General features: G+C 50.5%; 1 protein-coding gene across 3 annotated transcripts in view; it reads right to left on the bottom strand.

Moving 5' to 3' along the window:
• Positions 1-357: 357 nt before the first annotated feature.
• The window catches only part of TRAPPC10 (trafficking protein particle complex subunit 10), a 58703-nt gene continuing 41173 nt past the window's right edge, over positions 358-17887 (bottom strand). For 2 of the 3 annotated variants that reach the window (XM_084752458.1, XM_084752460.1), the window contains 10 exons: positions 17042-17556; positions 16098-16239; positions 14793-14951; positions 14043-14272; positions 12639-12739; positions 11368-11494; positions 10346-10516; positions 6817-6994; positions 2381-2575; positions 358-1729 (listed from right to left, as the gene is read on the bottom strand). In XM_084752458.1, the coding sequence (XP_084608584.1) occupies positions 1491-1729; positions 2381-2575; positions 6817-6994; positions 10346-10516; positions 11368-11494; positions 12639-12739; positions 14043-14272; positions 14793-14951; positions 16098-16239; positions 17042-17556 (2057 nt within the window). In that variant the 3' untranslated portion in view covers positions 358-1490. The remainder of the gene's footprint in view (positions 1730-2380; positions 2576-6816; positions 6995-10345; positions 10517-11367; positions 11495-12638; positions 12740-14042; positions 14273-14792; positions 14952-16097; positions 16240-17041; positions 17557-17887) is intronic. The other variant, XM_084752459.1, reaches the window with a different exon arrangement.

Genomic DNA, 17887 nt, shown 5'->3' on the forward strand with positions numbered 1-17887 from the left:
TGTAGACCAGGCTGACCTTGGGCTCACAGATCCGCTTGCCTCTGCCTCCCGAGTGCTGGGAGCAAAGGTGTACCTGCCCGGTCCATGTTTCTTTATGGATTACTCCAACTCCTGCCAATGAAAAGGATTTAAGGGGGGAAATCACACCATCCTTTCTGAGTTAAAAGCAGATAGACTGAATACTGAAATGCTTGGCTCTCCTGGCTGCTGCCTGTGCCCCTCATGTCCGAGCACAGTCCCTGGCATCAGCACAACTGAAAGGGGCTCCTTTCTCTTCCAGCTCTCTCTCTCGGGCTCCACTCACATAAGCTACGCCAATGAATCCAGAGCACTCTTACGTGTACAAAAATACATCACTTCGGAGGACTGAAAATGTTTAATACATACAGCATGTATTTACAAGCTATGACTTCCACACTAGTAAAAACAAACACACATTTATTTTGTCCTTGATTTTTGGTGCAACTTATACACAAACATTACATCAGTTAGTCTGTACTCTTAAAAATAATAAATCAACAATATGTACAATCAAATTTACAACCAAAAGTAAATGAACCCGTTGGTGCGGTATGACTGCAACCCAGTGGACCAGCAGGGGCTTCTCCAGGCCCTGAGTCCTTTACGACTGACCAGAGCACAAGAGAGGCCCCTCTCATCTTCACTCCAGATGGAGCATCTTCAGTTCCAAGACTTAAGGTGCAAAAGATGTCAATTATACAGCTACAATACATGAGCAGACTTTAGAGTGAGAGAAAACATTTCACCCCCACATCCGACAATTATAATAAATATAGATTTAATTCCAAGTGCATATGATATTCAATCAATATTAGGGAGAATCGAGGGTCCAGAACTTTTACCTAAGCCACCTCCACACCATACCTCCCTGCGTTCTGGTCATCCCCAGTACCTTTCATGTGGCTTCTACAGATGGACCTTGTGATCTGCCGGGCATCCCAAGGCACAGAAGGAGTTACGTTTCCTCCCACCCCACCCCCTGCCCCCAAAAGGTGTTACTATAAAACCATAACTAGGGAGTCTGGAGTGTAGGACACTGTTCCATCCCTCAGGAGGCCCACAAGTTACCCAGGGACCGGGCTGTGTGAGCAGAAGGGCACACAGTGCCATAAGACTGTAGTCTGCTGAAGGTCCACCTGAAAGAAACAGAATGGCGCTGTACGGGAGCTACCAGGAGAAAGGCTGTGGGAGGAGACCAGTCTCGTGGGGAGGGTGTGATGAGTTAGGGAAACCAGCACGGGGACAGGGTCAGGGACGAAAAAAAGAAAACAAATCCTGTGTCATAGACAACATGAGGTGACGCTCTACTCCGCTGAGCGGCTGAAGGACACTGTTCTCTGCTGTGTCTGTAGCTAGGCAGGACTGCCAGAGTCTGGTTAGAGCTAGTGTGTTACCACAGACCACAATCCAGCCACAATCCCTAAAGTGCACTCACGGCCACTCTGTGGCTCCACTGGCCCGTGGCAGGGTCAGGTAACACTGACTTCCAGGACGTGGTCGTCTTGACTGGGAATGACCAGGATCTGCATGCCAGTGCTGGAGTTGAAGACCTGGCCTGCGGGCAGTGCCTGGAGCCGGGGCATGGGCAAGCCTTTGTGTTCGCTGCTGGAAGCCGAGTGTGTGCTGCCTCTGCTCCGCACGCTGCTGCAGTCCAGCTGGTCGTCCAGGTGCTTGTCCACGGACAGGCTGTCGTTTTCTATCCAGCTGTCTGTGGAACACAGGAAGTCAGATCAAGGCACCACACAGTGAGCCTGGAGAGGGGAAGCCAATCTGGGCTGTTGTGTGGATGCAAAAAGAGTTGCCCGAGTGTCAGACTGTTACAGGATGACTGTGGGCTTTAAAACTAGAAGAGCAAACTAGGTTTGGGGTGTTATTTTCTACTGGCCATGAAAATATGTCTTAACTTTTCAATGTGTACTGAGGATAAAGCCTATTCAAATACAGAATTTACCATGGATTCTAAGTGGGCTCTGCTACAGCTTTCACATTACGTTCAGTAGAAACCACACTTGGGAATTAACACTGTGGTTTGGTCCTAGAAAGATGCCAGGTTGTGCAGAAACTGCAGTGCCCCAGTCAGCCCTCCCCTAAGGCCTGGGGAAACAGCAGGCCAGCACTAAGTACACTGTGCAGCCCACAGTTTGGGGATTTTGTGCTTTGTTTTAAACCCCTCACATCTACATCTGTACTTTTAAGCTAATGATTCCGCACAAGTGAGGGGGTGAGGCTATGCTCAGATGCTCAGGGGGTCTGGACGGTGAGTGGCTAACTTGCCGAACTTCCAACATGGGGTGGGTTGTCAGGACGTGACCCACTTTATACTTATGTAAGGTGGGTCTGCCCTTTGTAAACTCCTTACCAGCATCCAGTTGAGAGGCATGAGCAGAGTGATGGGGGAGGTACTTAAACAGTCGGACATCAGGCAAGGGGAGGTAACCAGCAAACAGAGGCATCACTTCCATGTGTACTCTGTGAGTAGCCTGGGCAGCTACAGGCATGGAGATGACACCACAGCTCTTCCCACATACAGCCCAGTTGCTGCTGTTGTCCACAACTGAAATGAGAAGGACACAGCATTCATACAGATAGCAAAGCTAGACCCTCAGTCACAGTAGACCCTACTACAGTACACACGTATCACTAAGCCCACCTTACAGTGGACACGTGCGTTAACCATCAAGGCACACCACTGTTTTAGTACAACACTTAGTCACATTAGACGCAGACAGAAAACCACCTTTCCCATCAGATAAATGAACTGTTAAGCTAGGCTATTTGGAGGCCGGAGGCAGATCTATCTGTGTATAGTTGCATCAGGACCACTGATCTGTGCTGTACTTTGTCTCCCGTGTTGAAGGCTTGGCCCTCAGCTGGTGGCAGCACTGCAGGATCACATCACAAGGGTGCCAACTTCATCAGTAGGTTTTAGAGACGGGTTCATGCAAATGGCTGTTAGGAGTTGAGCCTGGTTGGAGCTCTCTCTCTCTCTGGAGATGTGTGGTTGAAGGGCTGTCTCGTGCACAGACCCTTTTTCTTTTCTGCTTCCTGGATGTCATGAAGTAAGCAGCTCCTTCACCATACTGCCCAGCCACCATGTTTCAGATTTGTCTCAGTCCCACAGCCACAAACAGGGCCAATTGCTGGTGAGTAGCCACTAGCCAAAGGACTGTTCTTTGGTAATCACAGCCCGTCACAGCGATGGGCAGCTGACTAGCACTGCCTGGATCCTGCCCCTGACCACTCATGGAGAATGATGCCGTCAACCTTCAAGTACTTCCCCAGGATGTAGAAAGATGGTACATACTGCAGCACTGAGACCCATCTTGGGTACAGCAGGGCCTGAGCACGTGGAAGCTGTCATCAATATTATTTTGTTGTTGTTTTGAGACAGGCTTTGGCTGCTCTTGAGCTTACTATGGAGACCAGGCTGGCCTTGAACTCACAGTGATATGCCTTCTCCTGTCTCTGGCGTGCTGGGATTAAGGGCATGCACCACTCCCAGCTGACAAACATGCTTAAAACTACCCCCATTGATCTAGGGCAATCCTAACACCAAGCCTGAGGTCAGGACAGTGAGTGAAGCCAGCCCAGGGACAGAGTGGTGAGCAGGAAAAGACTCTTCCCACAAGAAGCAGACAAGCAGCAAAATTGTCACAGCTGCCTAAGCCACAGCAGCATCAGCAGCCTACATATGTGTGACTGGAAGGTCAGGAGCAACAGGAGCAGGTGGGATGGCTGTGAGGTCAGGCGGTGCTGCAGAACAGGCAGGGAGGCAGGTCTCAGGCACAGCTGCAGGACACCCTAATCTCTGAGTGAGCTCTAGGCATCTGTCTCCACGTCACACTCATACTGGTCCTGATGAAGGCACAGGCCATACTCACCATCACATCCCGTATATTCTTCACTACACGGACTTGCTGGGAAACACAACTGGCCTTTAGGATGCCCCAAAAGCAGTCAGTCATCTACTGTTCAGTTCATCACCCAGAGAAGCTTTTTTCCTTTCTATTTTCTTTTTTGTGGGTGTGTGATGTGTATGCCATGGAGTACATGTGGACATCAGAGAACACCTTGCAAGAATCAGTTCTCCCCTTCCATCATGTGGGCCTCAGGGATGAAACTCACGTGGTCAGATTTGGTGGCAAGCACTTTGACTCATTCAGCCATCTTGCAAGTCCAAAAGCATTTCTTATTTGTTTGTTTGCTTTTTGTTTTTCGAGACAGAGTTTCTTTATGTAGCCCTGGCTGTCCTAGACTCATTTTGTAGGCCAAGCTAGCCTTGATCTCACAGCGATTCGCCTGCCTCTGCCTCCCTTAGTACTGGGATTAAAAGCATGTGCCACCAGCCTGGCTCATAAGCATCTTTTAACTGTGAAGTGTGCCTGGGCAGTCAGAAGGGGCACACACCCAGCCTTCCCTACTGTGCAGTCTCAAATGACAGGAACCTGTGCTGGCCCGACACGGCCACCATGCAGCAGCCCTCACAGGCCCAGCACATTCAAAGGCACTTGGTCAGGCATTTCTTTTGTTATAAATCCACAGAACCACAGACTCTGAGCTGTCGGTCCTTACCCCGATTCTTGCCAATCTCTCAACCATTCCCCTCCATTAATGCTGCCTCCCACCCTCTCACAAGAGGGGTGAACACGCCCAGCCAAGACACCGTGTGTACCCAGAGTCCACTGTTTTACGGCACCAGCCAGCAGCTGAGAACATCAGAGCCACTTCACTGTGATGCTTCATGCTTTTCACAGGCACAGCTGCACTAAGGCAGCTGCGGGCAGAAGTGTGTAGAGCTCACACATTGTGTGCTGAACTGGGCCATCTCCACAACAGCTCAGTTCTTGAGACAACGACTGGCAAGCTACAGCAATCAGTGCTAGCATCGAGCAGATGTTTTCTTGAAAATGGACTGCATAAGGCTGCCATGTCATGTTATGAAACAGCCTTGAACCAGGCATGTCAACCTACACCTGTCACCCCAGAATTGAGGCTGGGGCAGAACATCTATGAGTTCCAGGCCAGCCTAGGCTACACAGCAAGACCCCGTCTCAGTCCGTTACCATCTCCCCCAGCCTCCCACCTCCAGTCAAGAGTCTTTGTCATGAGTGATAAAGTGTGCATTTGCCTCAGTGCTGGCTGTGCAGGTGAGGCGCTCAGACGGGGGTTTGATGCCGTGAGATGAGACATGGCTACAGCTGAAGGTGTGCAGACTTGGGAACCATGCTCTCTGAATGACCAACTCAGGGTGCTGCCAAATGACACCTGGCCAAAGATCCACTCTAGCCAGGACAGCTGGGAAGGGTGCATGAAACAAGCGACTTCAGACTCCAGCAGCGGGGTCTCTACAAGCTTCCTCATGCACTTAACTAGTACACAGCTTCTCCACAGAGTGGACCTAGATGAGTACAAAAATGTGGTTATCTCTGATTAAGCTGGACAACAAAGTGGAATGGCTCCAGAATGTCACATGTACTGTATTTTTCCTACTAGGGAACAGTTATTTTTCATGAAAATGTCATGTTATATATTTACTGTACTTTTTTTTTTACTTATTTTTGTGTATGTGCACGATGATGTACTGTGTGAGTCAGGCACACACGTGTCAGTCAGCTCTCTCCTTCCAGCATGGGGTTCTGTGTAGCAAGCACACCTTTACTTGCTGGGCCATTCTGCCAGGCCTATTTTATTTCATGTGTATGTGTTCATTCATACGTATTCACATGTGGAGGCCAGAGGTCAACTTTGGCAGTCATTCCTCAGGCACCATTCATCTTGTTTTGAGACATGGTCTCTCCCCAGCCTGGATCTCACTAAGTAGACTAGCCTGGCTGGCAAGCAAGCACTGGGATTACAAGGGTATGTTACCACACTCAGCTTTTCTTTTCTTTCTCTTCTTTTCTTTTAATTTTAAAGACAGGATTTCTGTGTAGCCTTGGCTGCCCTGGAACTCATTATGTAGACCAGGCTGGTCTCAAACTCACAGAGATCCGCCTGCCTCTGCCTCCCAAGTGCTGGGATTAAAGGCGTGCACCAGCACCGCCTGGCTATACTCAGCTTTTTATATAGGTTCTGGAGATTGAGCTCAGGTTCTTCAGCTTACACTTAATGATTGAGCCAGTTCTCCACCCCTGTTTTTGAAATGGAATCTCAAGTAGCCCAGGCTGGCCTAGAATTACTTTGTAACCTGATTCTTCTGAATCTACTTCCCAAGTCCTAGTGTTACAGGCATGTGCCACCACACCTGGCCCACTGTGTTTCTTTACATTGGCATTAAGGTATGTGCATGTGTGTGCAGGAACACGCATGTTGTGTCATGCATGCGGACATCAGAGGATGCTTGAGAATTGGTTCTCCTTCCACTGTGGGCTCCAGGGGTCTCACTCAGGCCATCAAGCCGGTGCTTCATGGTAGGTGCTTTCCCCCACTGAGCCATTCTGCTGGCCCCACCGTTGTTTTAAACATAATAAATACTCAGTTCATCAGTCATGTTAAGGGTGATTTTGAGAACTGCAGGGCCTGGGGTGAGTAAGAGGATAGTGTGTGGTCAGGGGCTTCAGCTGTTGGGAGCAGGATGATGCAGCTCGAGGGAAGACACATCCGTGGTCCTGAGTCCCCAGGCTGCTGCTTGTTAGAACGCACTGTAGTAACAGGGCTGGGCTTCCTGAGCCCAGGACTGTGCAGTACCCTGACTCTATCAGCAAATGCTGTGAGTCCAGAACACTCTCTTCTAGGATGCCGCATTTCACGGAAGGCCGTGGAGCATCACACCACCAGGAAGAGCTGGAGACCTACCTTCATACATAAGCTTTGTGGAAAAATATTCCTCAGATTCCACGAGTGCTTCATCCTTGTCCACATCCAGGAGGTCGGCAAGTCTCGTGATAGACACCTCCAAGGAGCAGAGCGAGCCTGTCTTACAGTACTCAGCTCCGGAAGCAGGGAGGATCTCCGCCCTCACACTGTACAGAGTCTGTAAGGAAAGGACAGAGAAGATAAAAGACAGCTCACCCGAATGGCCAGAAGAAAGGCTGCTGAGGGCCGAGCAGAGCTGCACAGCCACAGAGCCACGCTGGCAGCTAATTCTCAGATGCAACCCCAACTCTACGGCCTTAGACTCTTTCTTTCCTTTTTACATTTACTCTTGTTGTTGAAAGGAAAGGGTAAGTGTGCACATGCTGTGTGTGTGTGTGTGTGTGTGTGTGTGTGTGTGTGTATCAGAAGCCACATGTGGAGTTGGTTCTCTCCTTCTACCTTTATTCAGCTTCCAGATAACTTCCAAATGTAAGTTATCAGGCTTCTGAAAAAAGCACTTTTACTTGCATGGCCGTCTCTCCAGCCTCGAAGCTGCCTTTAAATTATAGGTCTTCTCAACCATGAGCACATAGGCAGTGAAGTAACCCTGCGTGTGTTCCCGCCACATCAAGGCTATTAATATCTGCTTAATCAGCTTGATCTTAATCTCCATTAGAGTTTATAAACCTGCCTAAGATAATCTGAAGCAAATTCCAGACAACCTGTTATTTTACTACTTAGGTTAACACAATATTATTTAAAAAATAGACATTTTCTTGCCAAAATACAACACCATTTCCAAAACTAGTAAAATCAACACTAACGCTTAGTTATCACCCAATTCTGTCTGTAACTTCCTTTCCTGATATCAGCCTCATTCTCAACGGCTTTTCACACAAACCAGTCTTTTATCACCACTCAGCACAAACCAAGTCTCTCTACCCGCCTGCTGCAGTGGCAGAGGCGAGAGGCTCACCCTCCAGCTCAGAAGCCAAGCGCTCTTCACCTGGGGTATGTAGCACAACCTAGCACACCTTAGCAGAGAACGGTGAGAGAGCTGAGATCTAGAATCAGGCTCTTCTGAAGACTCATGGAAAGATGACAACTTCTCTGGGGATTCACAGGCCAAACCACTTTCCAGGCAGCCTTGGTGATGACTTCCTATCAATCAGTTAAGTCTATTCAGAGAAAGGCAAATGTCCACCACCTCATGGGCTGGCCTCCTGCTGCTGTCCCATGTGGGGCACGGGACGTGAGAACACACCCCCAGCCCTCTGGCTGGGGTGAGGTGGGGAGAGTGGGGTGCTGAAGAACACTGAGTAGCCCATTCACACAGGCCAGCTCTGGGGTATTCAACACAGATACAAGGTTGTCATTCACACATCATGCCCCAAGCGTCCGTGGGACACACTAGGAGAAATGATGTTGAGCTTAGCAAAGGACCTATTTCCTAAAGGTTCAAAGGTGCCATCAATAGTGGCAGTGGGTTTGGTCTCAATCTCGATGCTTTTTTAAGAAAAGCCAATGGCAGCAGACAGAGCTGGCCCCTCTCACTGGACTGATGACACTGCAACTCAGTGACCAGAACCAGGTTTTCTCAGTGAGAAATCACCAGTACGGCCAGTTGACAGTGGTGTTGAACCATTGTGTGGTGCAGTTCTCTCAAGGAGCACTAGAGGGACAAGTGATGAGGCACAGAACAGAGTGGCACACACAGAACTGCAATGCAAGCACCAAGACTATCACTCGCCTGGAAACCTTTCTGACCTTGACTTCTAGATTCTTAGATCGGAAACCAGAGCTTGAAGTGATGAAGGGAGAAAAGTTAGATTTCATCAAAAGTAAAAACGTGTGTGCTTCCATGGACATCATCAAGACAGTAAATACCAACTACAGCAGGGTCAATGTTTACAAGTTACACAATTAGGGACAGATATCTGAAAGCTACCAAGAACTTAAAACCACTCCATGGAAGCAGACAAAGGATTCAAGCCTGCATCTCTCCGGATGATCTGTAACTATAAAGCCACATACCACCTGGCCTCTAGGGAACCCCACCCCTGGTCCCTTGCGAGACAGTGACACACACGTTGCAACCACTAGGATAGCCATAACTAAGGAAGCAGCAGCGCAGTGCTGTGAGAGTAGAACCAGGACCCTGGAGAAAGGCTGGAGCCCAGCAGCTTCTCAACGCCTGCCTAGAGTTACACTCTGCCCCAACTCCGCTGCTGGGCACTTATTCAAGAGAAACCCGGCATGTGTCCTATTTGTCTACATAAGAAGTCATAAATAGATGCCCCTAGCATCAGTAGCACAGTAGCAACATGGAAGATTCTGGCCACTGATAACGGATGAAGGATGTATGGTCCATCTGCAGTATAATAGCATCCAACTCTTTAGTTGGAATGAGGACCTGACATGTGTTTCCAAATGGGGAGGTTTGAGGACACTCCTAAATAGAGTCACGTATCAGAGGTGGGAAATGCTGAGAGAGTGCAGACCCACAGGCCGACCTGCCTGCAGCTTCGGAGTCACACGGGTAAGGAGGAAATGAGGAGTAGCTGTGGCCTGGGTGGAGGCTCCTTTGGGACACAAGTACTCCCCAACAAGATCAGAATATTGGCCCCATAACTGAGCACAAGGACATGCTGAAATGCACACTTGAAAAAGGCGAGCACTGAGGCACACAGACTCTTCGACAACTTTCCATACAGAGTTTCTGTTGGAGTCCTAGTCTCAAGAACAAGTTTCAGAAAGAGCTGCCAAAGGAGGAACCTGGTGCTTAACTTGCACAAGCCCTGGAGGCAAGGCTCTGCACACTGGGTGTGCGAGGAAGGCAGAAGATACAGCGGCAGCATGAGCCACATGGCCTCCACACCAGTGGTTCCTGACCGCAGCTCTTCACATACCAGAGCTGTGTGTTGGCACTACGTAAGAACAAGCCACACACTGGCTACATTTAGCTCTATGGCTAATGTATAGAGTTGAAAACAAGGGCTTCAACCCAATGAGTGTGATTTGGTTGGCGGGAGGTAAAAAAAAGAACTGGTTAGCGGCAAGAACAGCGCCACCTTCCCTGAGACACAGCGCGGCGTCCCAACTGCACCTTCACACTTCTGTCTGCCCAGCATAAGGACAAGGGACTGCGCTAACTGAATCCGACCCCACCAGGCTTGTGTGCCCAGCTCACAGCCACTCAGAGCAGCACACTCAAACAAGAGGTGGATTATAGGCAAGCAGTTAACTTTCTCCTATAGCACTTCCTGTTTTGTGTTTGAAGCACTCACTGCCCGGGAGCAGGAGCTCAGGGTAGAGATGAAATGACTCTAACTTGTACCCCATATTGTTATGGTGACAAGAAGGGGAGGCCAGGGGTCTAAGTGATAGGTCATCAGCATTGTCAGGAGCAGGTGTACCCTAGGAGGTGCTGTGGCTCCAGTACACTGAAAGAATCCACCGAATCCCGAGAGAACGTCAAGTGCCCCATGCTTCCATCCCATACCCCATCTCCCAATAACATACTACATACAAAAAAGTTCTCCATGTGAAATTCGTAAGTGTAGGGCTTCAAGGAGACAGTCAGCCGCTCTTCAGAAGCTGGGGAAAATCCCACAGAGAACTGGCAGTGCAGAGGAGGCGGAGGCTCCTGCGTCCACATCAGCTCCCAGACAAAGAACACAGACTGCTTGCTGTGGACAAGCTGTAATGAGAGGCACGACTTTGGTCACAGTGCTGGGAGCCCCGGGGAGGACACAGGCCTTCTTCCACTTTAGGCAAAGGGGCATGTGTGAGGCCGATATGAGCCTGCGGGTTCCTGTGGCTCAGCAACACCTAGCACTGCCTCAGTCCTGCCTGTGCAGCCTGGCACAGAGCCTGGCCCCCCTGGGAAAAGGAAGAGTCTGCTTTATGACTACGTAAGCTTCGAAGCATCAGAGATCATGAAAAGCAGCTTCCACAATCATTAGTACACAGCAAGCTCCTTACATGGCTCCATCATGAGGAATGCCTCTGTCACAGCTAGACAATGGTACTGCCTGGATGTGGCAGAAACTTCAGAAGATGGGCTAGCAATTGAGGAAGGAGGTCACGTGGTATGAGAAGAGTACTGGGCCCCGCCCCCCTCTTCTGCCCCCTCCCTCCCAGGCTCCCATAAGGTAATGGCAATAGCCGCTCTGCTCTAGCATGCACTCCCTCCATGATAAGCTCCCTCCACACGGGCAAAGTAAGCATGGAGTAAAGCCATGGGCTAGAACCAGGAGCCAAAGAAACCTTTCTTCCTTTCAGGCACTTTCTCTTAGTGGGAAAGTCTGCAAATACTGATGCTGCAGTCCCACCAGGGGCAGGGCAAGCTCAAGGGTTAATTCTAAAATGGCAAAGGCATTCCTGCGCCACCTGCTGCCCCCTCAGCCTTCTAAGGCACCTGTTCCTCAAGTGAACTACGCACGCACAGGCAAGGTGCAGCACTGACCCAGGCCCTCAGCTTCAGCCAGTCACTCTGCTTGCCCTCCCTGACCTGCTGAGAATCTGGTGCTCAAACCAGAGGACAGTTACCTGCTGGGACTGTGTGTTCAGGGGTACCAGCCTCAGGTCAGTAGCATGGCTCATGTCTTCCAGATTATTATCTGACAGCTCAAAGTCCAGTTCTGACAGGTTCTGGACACAGACTTGCACGTACTTCCTAAAGCACAGAAACAAAGTGGGTCACTCCAACCATCAGGACCGCCTGTGTCTCAACTATTTGCATGTCCAAGATGATTACCGAGATGAGGGTAACAGAGGCGGAAGACCACCTAGATAGAGTGTCCTACTCCACGGCCGGCACCCCAGCCTGAATGAACAGGACAAAGCAGTGGAGCACTAACACTCATCACCTCTGCTTGCTGACTGTGGACACAGGGTGACCAGCTGCCCACTGCTCTGCTGCCATCTTCCCCACTATGTTGGACTGTATCCCCCACAAGTCTTGACCCAAATAAACCCTTCCTTATGTTGCTTTTGTCATGGCGACAAGTAATTAATACAGATGTTTCCTAGCTGCTTTTATAAAGCAGCTCGGGTTCTTTTAGAGATTTGAAGGTTTTCAACCTTTACATGCACTATTTCCCCGCTGTTAGTGACAGGCAGAGAAAAAATACTGTTAGTGTGACACTCCTTTCTTATAATGCACCCACATCCCATCAGTCCACGAGAAAGAAGGGCTGCTCCAGTGAGAGCTAAGAGTCGGGCTGCCAGTGTTGTCATTTAAAGCAGGAAGAGCAGACACTGTGTGGCCCTGACACTGTGAAGTCACCTCTAAACTTCCTCAGTAGGTTTGATAACACCACTAGAGCAGAAGTGCTCAACCAGGCAACCAGGCAACCAGGCTCTGCCCAGAAGACATTGCCATACGTGGGGGCATCTGGGGCCGTGACACTGGTGTAGTGAGAGCACCCAGAGGTGCTGCTGCTGAGCACTCTGCACTGAGAAGCACCAGACCCCAAATGTTAGTACCCTGGAAGTAGCTAGCAGGTAGCAAAGATGCAGTGACAGAGAACCAGCTACAATAACCTAGGAGGATGCACTGGGCAGCCCAGAACCTAACGCCTTGTAGAAGTTGAACAACTAGAGTCTGCCAGGAAGTCGGGAGCGTAAAACATAGATACGAGGTAGAAACAGGGTGGTGATCAGAGGTGGGCAGAGGGGAAGCTGGGAACATGGCCTGGGTATCCAGGACACAGGGAGCTACTCTGGTAATGTGTAAAAATCCCAATGACACACAGGGACAAGCTGTGCTCCCTGCCCGTTCCCGGGAAGAAGCAAAGCTGGCCCCTATCCATCCTCACCGGGTTCCAGCAGAGAGCAGAGAGTGTGTGGTCCTGAAGGGCACACTGAATGTCAGTGCAATGACAGTGGAGTAGATAGACCACGGGCAATCAATGGACACCTGCAAAGACACAGAGGACACCTTTAGGCCATTGTGCAACAGCACAACCCTGTCACCTTCCATCCAGCTGACAGTGGCTTATTGTGGTTCAGCATCACTGTCCCGAGAGGAAATTGTATTAAACATATTCTCACATTAACAAATGAAAAACAAGGAGCCACAGAATCAGCAAGAAATGGAGACAGAATTGGAACGGATCCCAGAACACAAGCTCAGCCCACGGCACAGGCATTCTGGCAAGAAAGAGCAAGACCACCTGTGCCTCACACACCGAGGGCCAAGATGCCAAGTGCATCCATCCAGTTACTTCACCTGCCTGACAGAACTTAGCTAAAGGCCAACCAGAGTGGGGTTACAGTGGGAACAAAGAGAGACACACTCCATAGGGGCAGGAAAAGAGCAGGCGTGAGGTTGGCTGCCTTTATCCTCACACAGAATGGACAGATCTCCCACTGAAGGAGACCTCATCTTTACCCCCGTGTTCTCCGCTTAGGGTGCAGGGAGCCATTTCCTAACTACTCTTGCGAGCCCGTGAGGTGGTGTGGGTGAGAATGGCCCCCTTAGGCTCATGTCTGAATACTTGGTCTCCAGCTGATGGCGCAGGTGTCTGGAGGAGGCAGGCTCTGAGGACTTAAAAGCCTACCATTCCCAGCTGGCTCTCTGTCTCCTGCTTGTGGATCCAGCTACTGCTCTAGTGCTTGCCTACCTGTTGCCATGCTCCCCACCATGATGGTCATGGACTGTCTTCCTCTGAAACCTGTGTGGGTCATGACATTTTTATCATAGCACCAGGCTGGAAGACTGAAAAGGACAATCTCTTCCACAGAGATTGACTATCTTATACCTTAGGCCACAGGGCACTTAAAGTGACTGCTGTCTGAGTCTACCCTCTGTTCCTCTATCAACACTGCACAATATGGGAGGCTCAAAGGGGGCCTCAGAATTGAAACCATGTCATAGGAGGTGGAAACACCTGGCAATACTCCATGAGCTGACTTCACATGCACCTGTGACCTGAGCAACCGTCTCTGAGCAGCTGTCAACAAATGCCAGCCCAGAGCCTACCTCAATGGAGCTGTTCCTGGCTGAGATGACCCAGGGCTTGGTCAGAGGGCCATGGATCCACCCTCCCTCCCAGTGCCACAATGATGCCACTATAGCTGCAGTGATGTCAGAGCCCCTGAGTCTCCTATGGTGGCTGCAGCCCAGATGAGTGCACAGGAGAGCACAGGCAGACTCCATGCTCCTCCTATCCACACAGGCAGAGGCTGCTGCCTGGCTGCAGAACCCAAGACCCTCTTACCTTGTGGTCTGTGGTGACCATGCAATGGCCAGCTCTCTGCGTGTCTTTCTGTTTCCTGTGGGGCTCTGGTGTCCCCAGAACACTGGTCTCCCCCTCAGCTACTGGAGCGGAAGGTAAAGACAGAACCTCTAGCTCAAACTCAATCACATGGTATGCAGGTGCAGTGGGAAGACCGATGCTTGTGACCTTGTCAGAGGACTGGATCCGGAGCAAGGCAGTGGAGCATTCCTCTGTAGGAGACAGGGAGGTGCCTATGTACATGAATGAGGACAGTGCTAGGGGAGACAGGGCTCCAGAGGAGGCTGGTGGGCCAGGCAGTGCTCACAGTGCAGACAGGTGGGACAGCTCCACGTGCCTACATGTTCTGTCTTACTGCAGACCAACACCTGCCTCAAGGAAAAGGAAGATGAGGGCTAGAGACTGGAGCCTAAGAGCGTGACCTGCTTGTGCTCTTCAGTGGTGAGTGGAGTGGCCGGGCCTGGAGAAGCACCTCCGTGGAACATGGTGTAGCTACGACAGTGCACTGAGAGTGCCTAGCAAGGCTGGCAGCACTTGGCACTGAAGGAACAAACCATGCTCCGTACACAACCCTAAGCGTTTGCCCACTCAGATGCTAGCTGAGGTCATCTACAAGTGCTGACAGCAGAGGACAAGACAAGGTGCCATAAAAGTGCCAAAGTAGCGATGCCTGGTTATTCTTCCATCCCAGAAGTGTGTGACTACAAGTGCAGCAGCTGCCACCTGCCTCACCTCTTGAGTTAGAGTAGACCACGGCTCTGTTCTCCGCCTGACACAAGATGAGCATGGCTTCAACGTTGCTGAGCTGGAGGCTGTCTCCGTTCTTTACTGTGTAATGGCCAGTAGTGACAGTAAACTTGACTTTCTGAGGAATGCCAGCCAAAAGGCTATCTAAATGAAACAAGACCACAATTAATATCACTGTCCCCTGAAGTGCAGTCACAGGAGCCCAGGGAAGGTGACTTTGTTTCTTTTACTGCAGAGTTTGTTAGCCCTGGGTGCCATTCCCTCCTGCCTTACTTTTACTCACTGAGAACAAAGGACACATGAAGCAGAGGGAGAAGAGCGGCCCCTGGGCTGGCAGTGAGAGTCTGCTGTTCATCAGTTACCAAGGCAGACCCGGCTCCAGAACAGAGCAAAGAGTGGGCACTGGAGCTGCTCAGGAGAATGGAGCAGGGGATGGGGTGAGAGGCCAGAGGCAAGGAGGCAAGACAAGAAGGGGAGGGGGGCTAGGACTTCTAGGAGCAGAGAGCAGGCCGTGCATAACACACCCCCATGTAAGAGCCCCAGAACAAGGTGCTCGGCCTGACACCCAAGGGCATCTGCTGGTGGCCCTGCAGAAGCTGGAAAATAAAGAAGTAGACAAAACCAAGGAAATTTAACTAGGAAGAAAATGTTTTCCTTTTTGTGTTTTTCATTTGTTTTAAATAAAAGGTTTATCGTTGCTCAGAGCTAGGGGCTAGAATAAAAGACCTGCATGTGGTGATGGCCTCCTGAGGCAGCCAGGGCCTCGCATGGGCAGACAGGGAGTATGTGTGGTTCATGTGTGCCCTTGTGTGCCTGAATGTGCACCAGAACACTGCAGTCCTTGATATTATTTCTGATGGAAGAAAACAGCAAGTGAAGGTGTTCCTAGTCGAAGAGCTTGCTCTCTGATATTCTAGAACACGCTGCAGTCATTTGCAAATGCCAGCTCCTTCTAATCTGAAAGCTTACCAGCAGGACATAGTCACTAGGTTTCTTAAGCGTGATCAGAGAGTGAATTACACTCTGTGTGCTGCCACCAAAGGGAGCACAAGTTCCCTGCAGAATACCTTTGTGTCTTTCAGATACACCATACATGGTTACTAAGCATGGTGACTAGCGATCACAAGACAGTGGGCATCCCCATGGACAGATCTGTAGCCAGTGGCTTCCACTTCCCTTTCTGGCTGCCCTGCAGGTAGACAGCAGAGGAGCAAGGAGCTGTGGAAGGTGGTATATAAGAGCCTCCCTCGAGCCCTCTCGGCTTCCTGTGTGGCTGCAGGCTCCACTCACCAGCCAACGGTTCCACATGCAGCTGAGGCTCCTGAGAGTACACATCATACTGTACAACGGGGTGGATGTGTGCAAGGACAAACCACACAGGGCCCACCGAGGCCCGTAGCTGCCGCAGCGTGTATGTCCCAGGTTCTTTGGCCTAGGGGCAAAACAAGGCACTTGGAAAGATGACACTTTCTGTATTACAAGTTCCTAAGGTAAAGGTGAGCTGTCCTCTCACTGGAATGCTACTGTCTTCCCTGCAGCCGTTTATCCTGAGCCCCACACCTGCACCTAGGCTGCTCTAACAATCTGTTGGCTCTGCAGGCCTCTCTGAGCACCTGACGCTTCTGACTCAGCTCTAGCCTCCAGTGAGGTAGACCCAGGGTGAGGACAGGTGCAAGTCCCACTAGGGGAAGACCACACCCATAGAGGACAAAAGTGTCTTCCTCAGACTCTGTCCTCACATGAAACAAACAGAGTATGCTTCATCAGAGCCAAGTGTACAGTCCTGCCATCCATGCAGCCACCAAAGGGAAACAGCTTATAGGGCGGTCACCTTCAAAATCTCCTTAACAAGTGAGAGGGCATCTTCAGACACACAGGAACCAGCTAGGAAAACCCCCACAGGTCAGCTAGTTAAAAAGCTGACGAAAGCCCAAAGAGCTTCATAAAGACTTTCATAGAGTAGCTGGGGATGGTGGCTCATGCCTGTGGAGAAGCTGAGGCAGGAGGACTGCCATGAGCTTGAGGCCAGCCTGTCTCAAAATAAAATCAAAACAAAACCAAGAACAAACTTCACTTAAAGACTTATCAACAGCCAAGCAGCTGTGTAAATACAGAAGCTGCATCTTCTCTAGGATAAGACAAGAACTGGAAGCAGCAGAGGGCCTCAGCGCTCTCAGCTCCTCCCAGTCTCCGCCAATTTGAGAGCCATGTCCTGAGCCCAGCCCAGCCCATACCTGGGTCCTGAACACTATCTTGTTGGCTCCTGGCTGAAGAGTCACATTGTCGCACCTCAGCACATGGGCCCCATCCTCCAGGGCCAACCCTGAGGGGGCCTCTAGAGAGGAGGTGCTCTCCTGCCTCCTTAGAAGCATGTGGACGTTCCTACAGATAATGCCGGTGGTGTTCAGGGAGCTGTCCGAGGGGCTTCTCTCCAACATCTCCGACAACTCCAGGGCAGGCAGGCTGTTCTGAGATGCAGGGGACAGAGAGGCCTCGGCGGGGAAGGTGATGATTCCATTGGAAGTCTTGTGCTTGGTCAGCCACTCAGCTGTCTTCCGGTAGTTGTTTTTCTCGATGCTGAAGTGGACGTTGACAGCAATCTGGTCCACATGGACAGGGACAGGCATCTGGCTGCATACTGTTATCTCCACAGTGAGGATGCCACCCGCATGGACCACAGCGTTGGGAGGGTCAAAATGGAGATCCTTTAGTCGTGCGAAGGAGTGCATGGGTAGCACCACCCTGTGACCTGCGAACACACATCACACGTCCCACACTGGAGCCACATCTCCTGTTGGCACGGGGAGGCAGTGTACTAGCAGCTCAGGAACATGGGCACTTGGAACAAAGACTGCAAGCTTTGCAACCTCCTTTGCATTCCTTACATCACAAAAGCATACTGCACAAATATTTCTAAAACTCTGGAAATGAGCAAATTAACAGCAGATTTATAGAAGATTTCCACAGCTGTTTGGCAAATTTAGGAGGAACAAACAACTACTCCCTCAATCAAAATGAAACTGGCCAACAGTCCAATTCTAGTCACCTACAAGGGACTCAAATACCCTCGCAAGCAAGCT

The sequence above is a fragment of the Acomys minous genome, assembly GCF_964271855.1.
Source record: "Acomys minous genome assembly, chromosome: 13".
NCBI lineage: Eukaryota > Metazoa > Chordata > Mammalia > Rodentia > Muridae > Acomys > Acomys minous.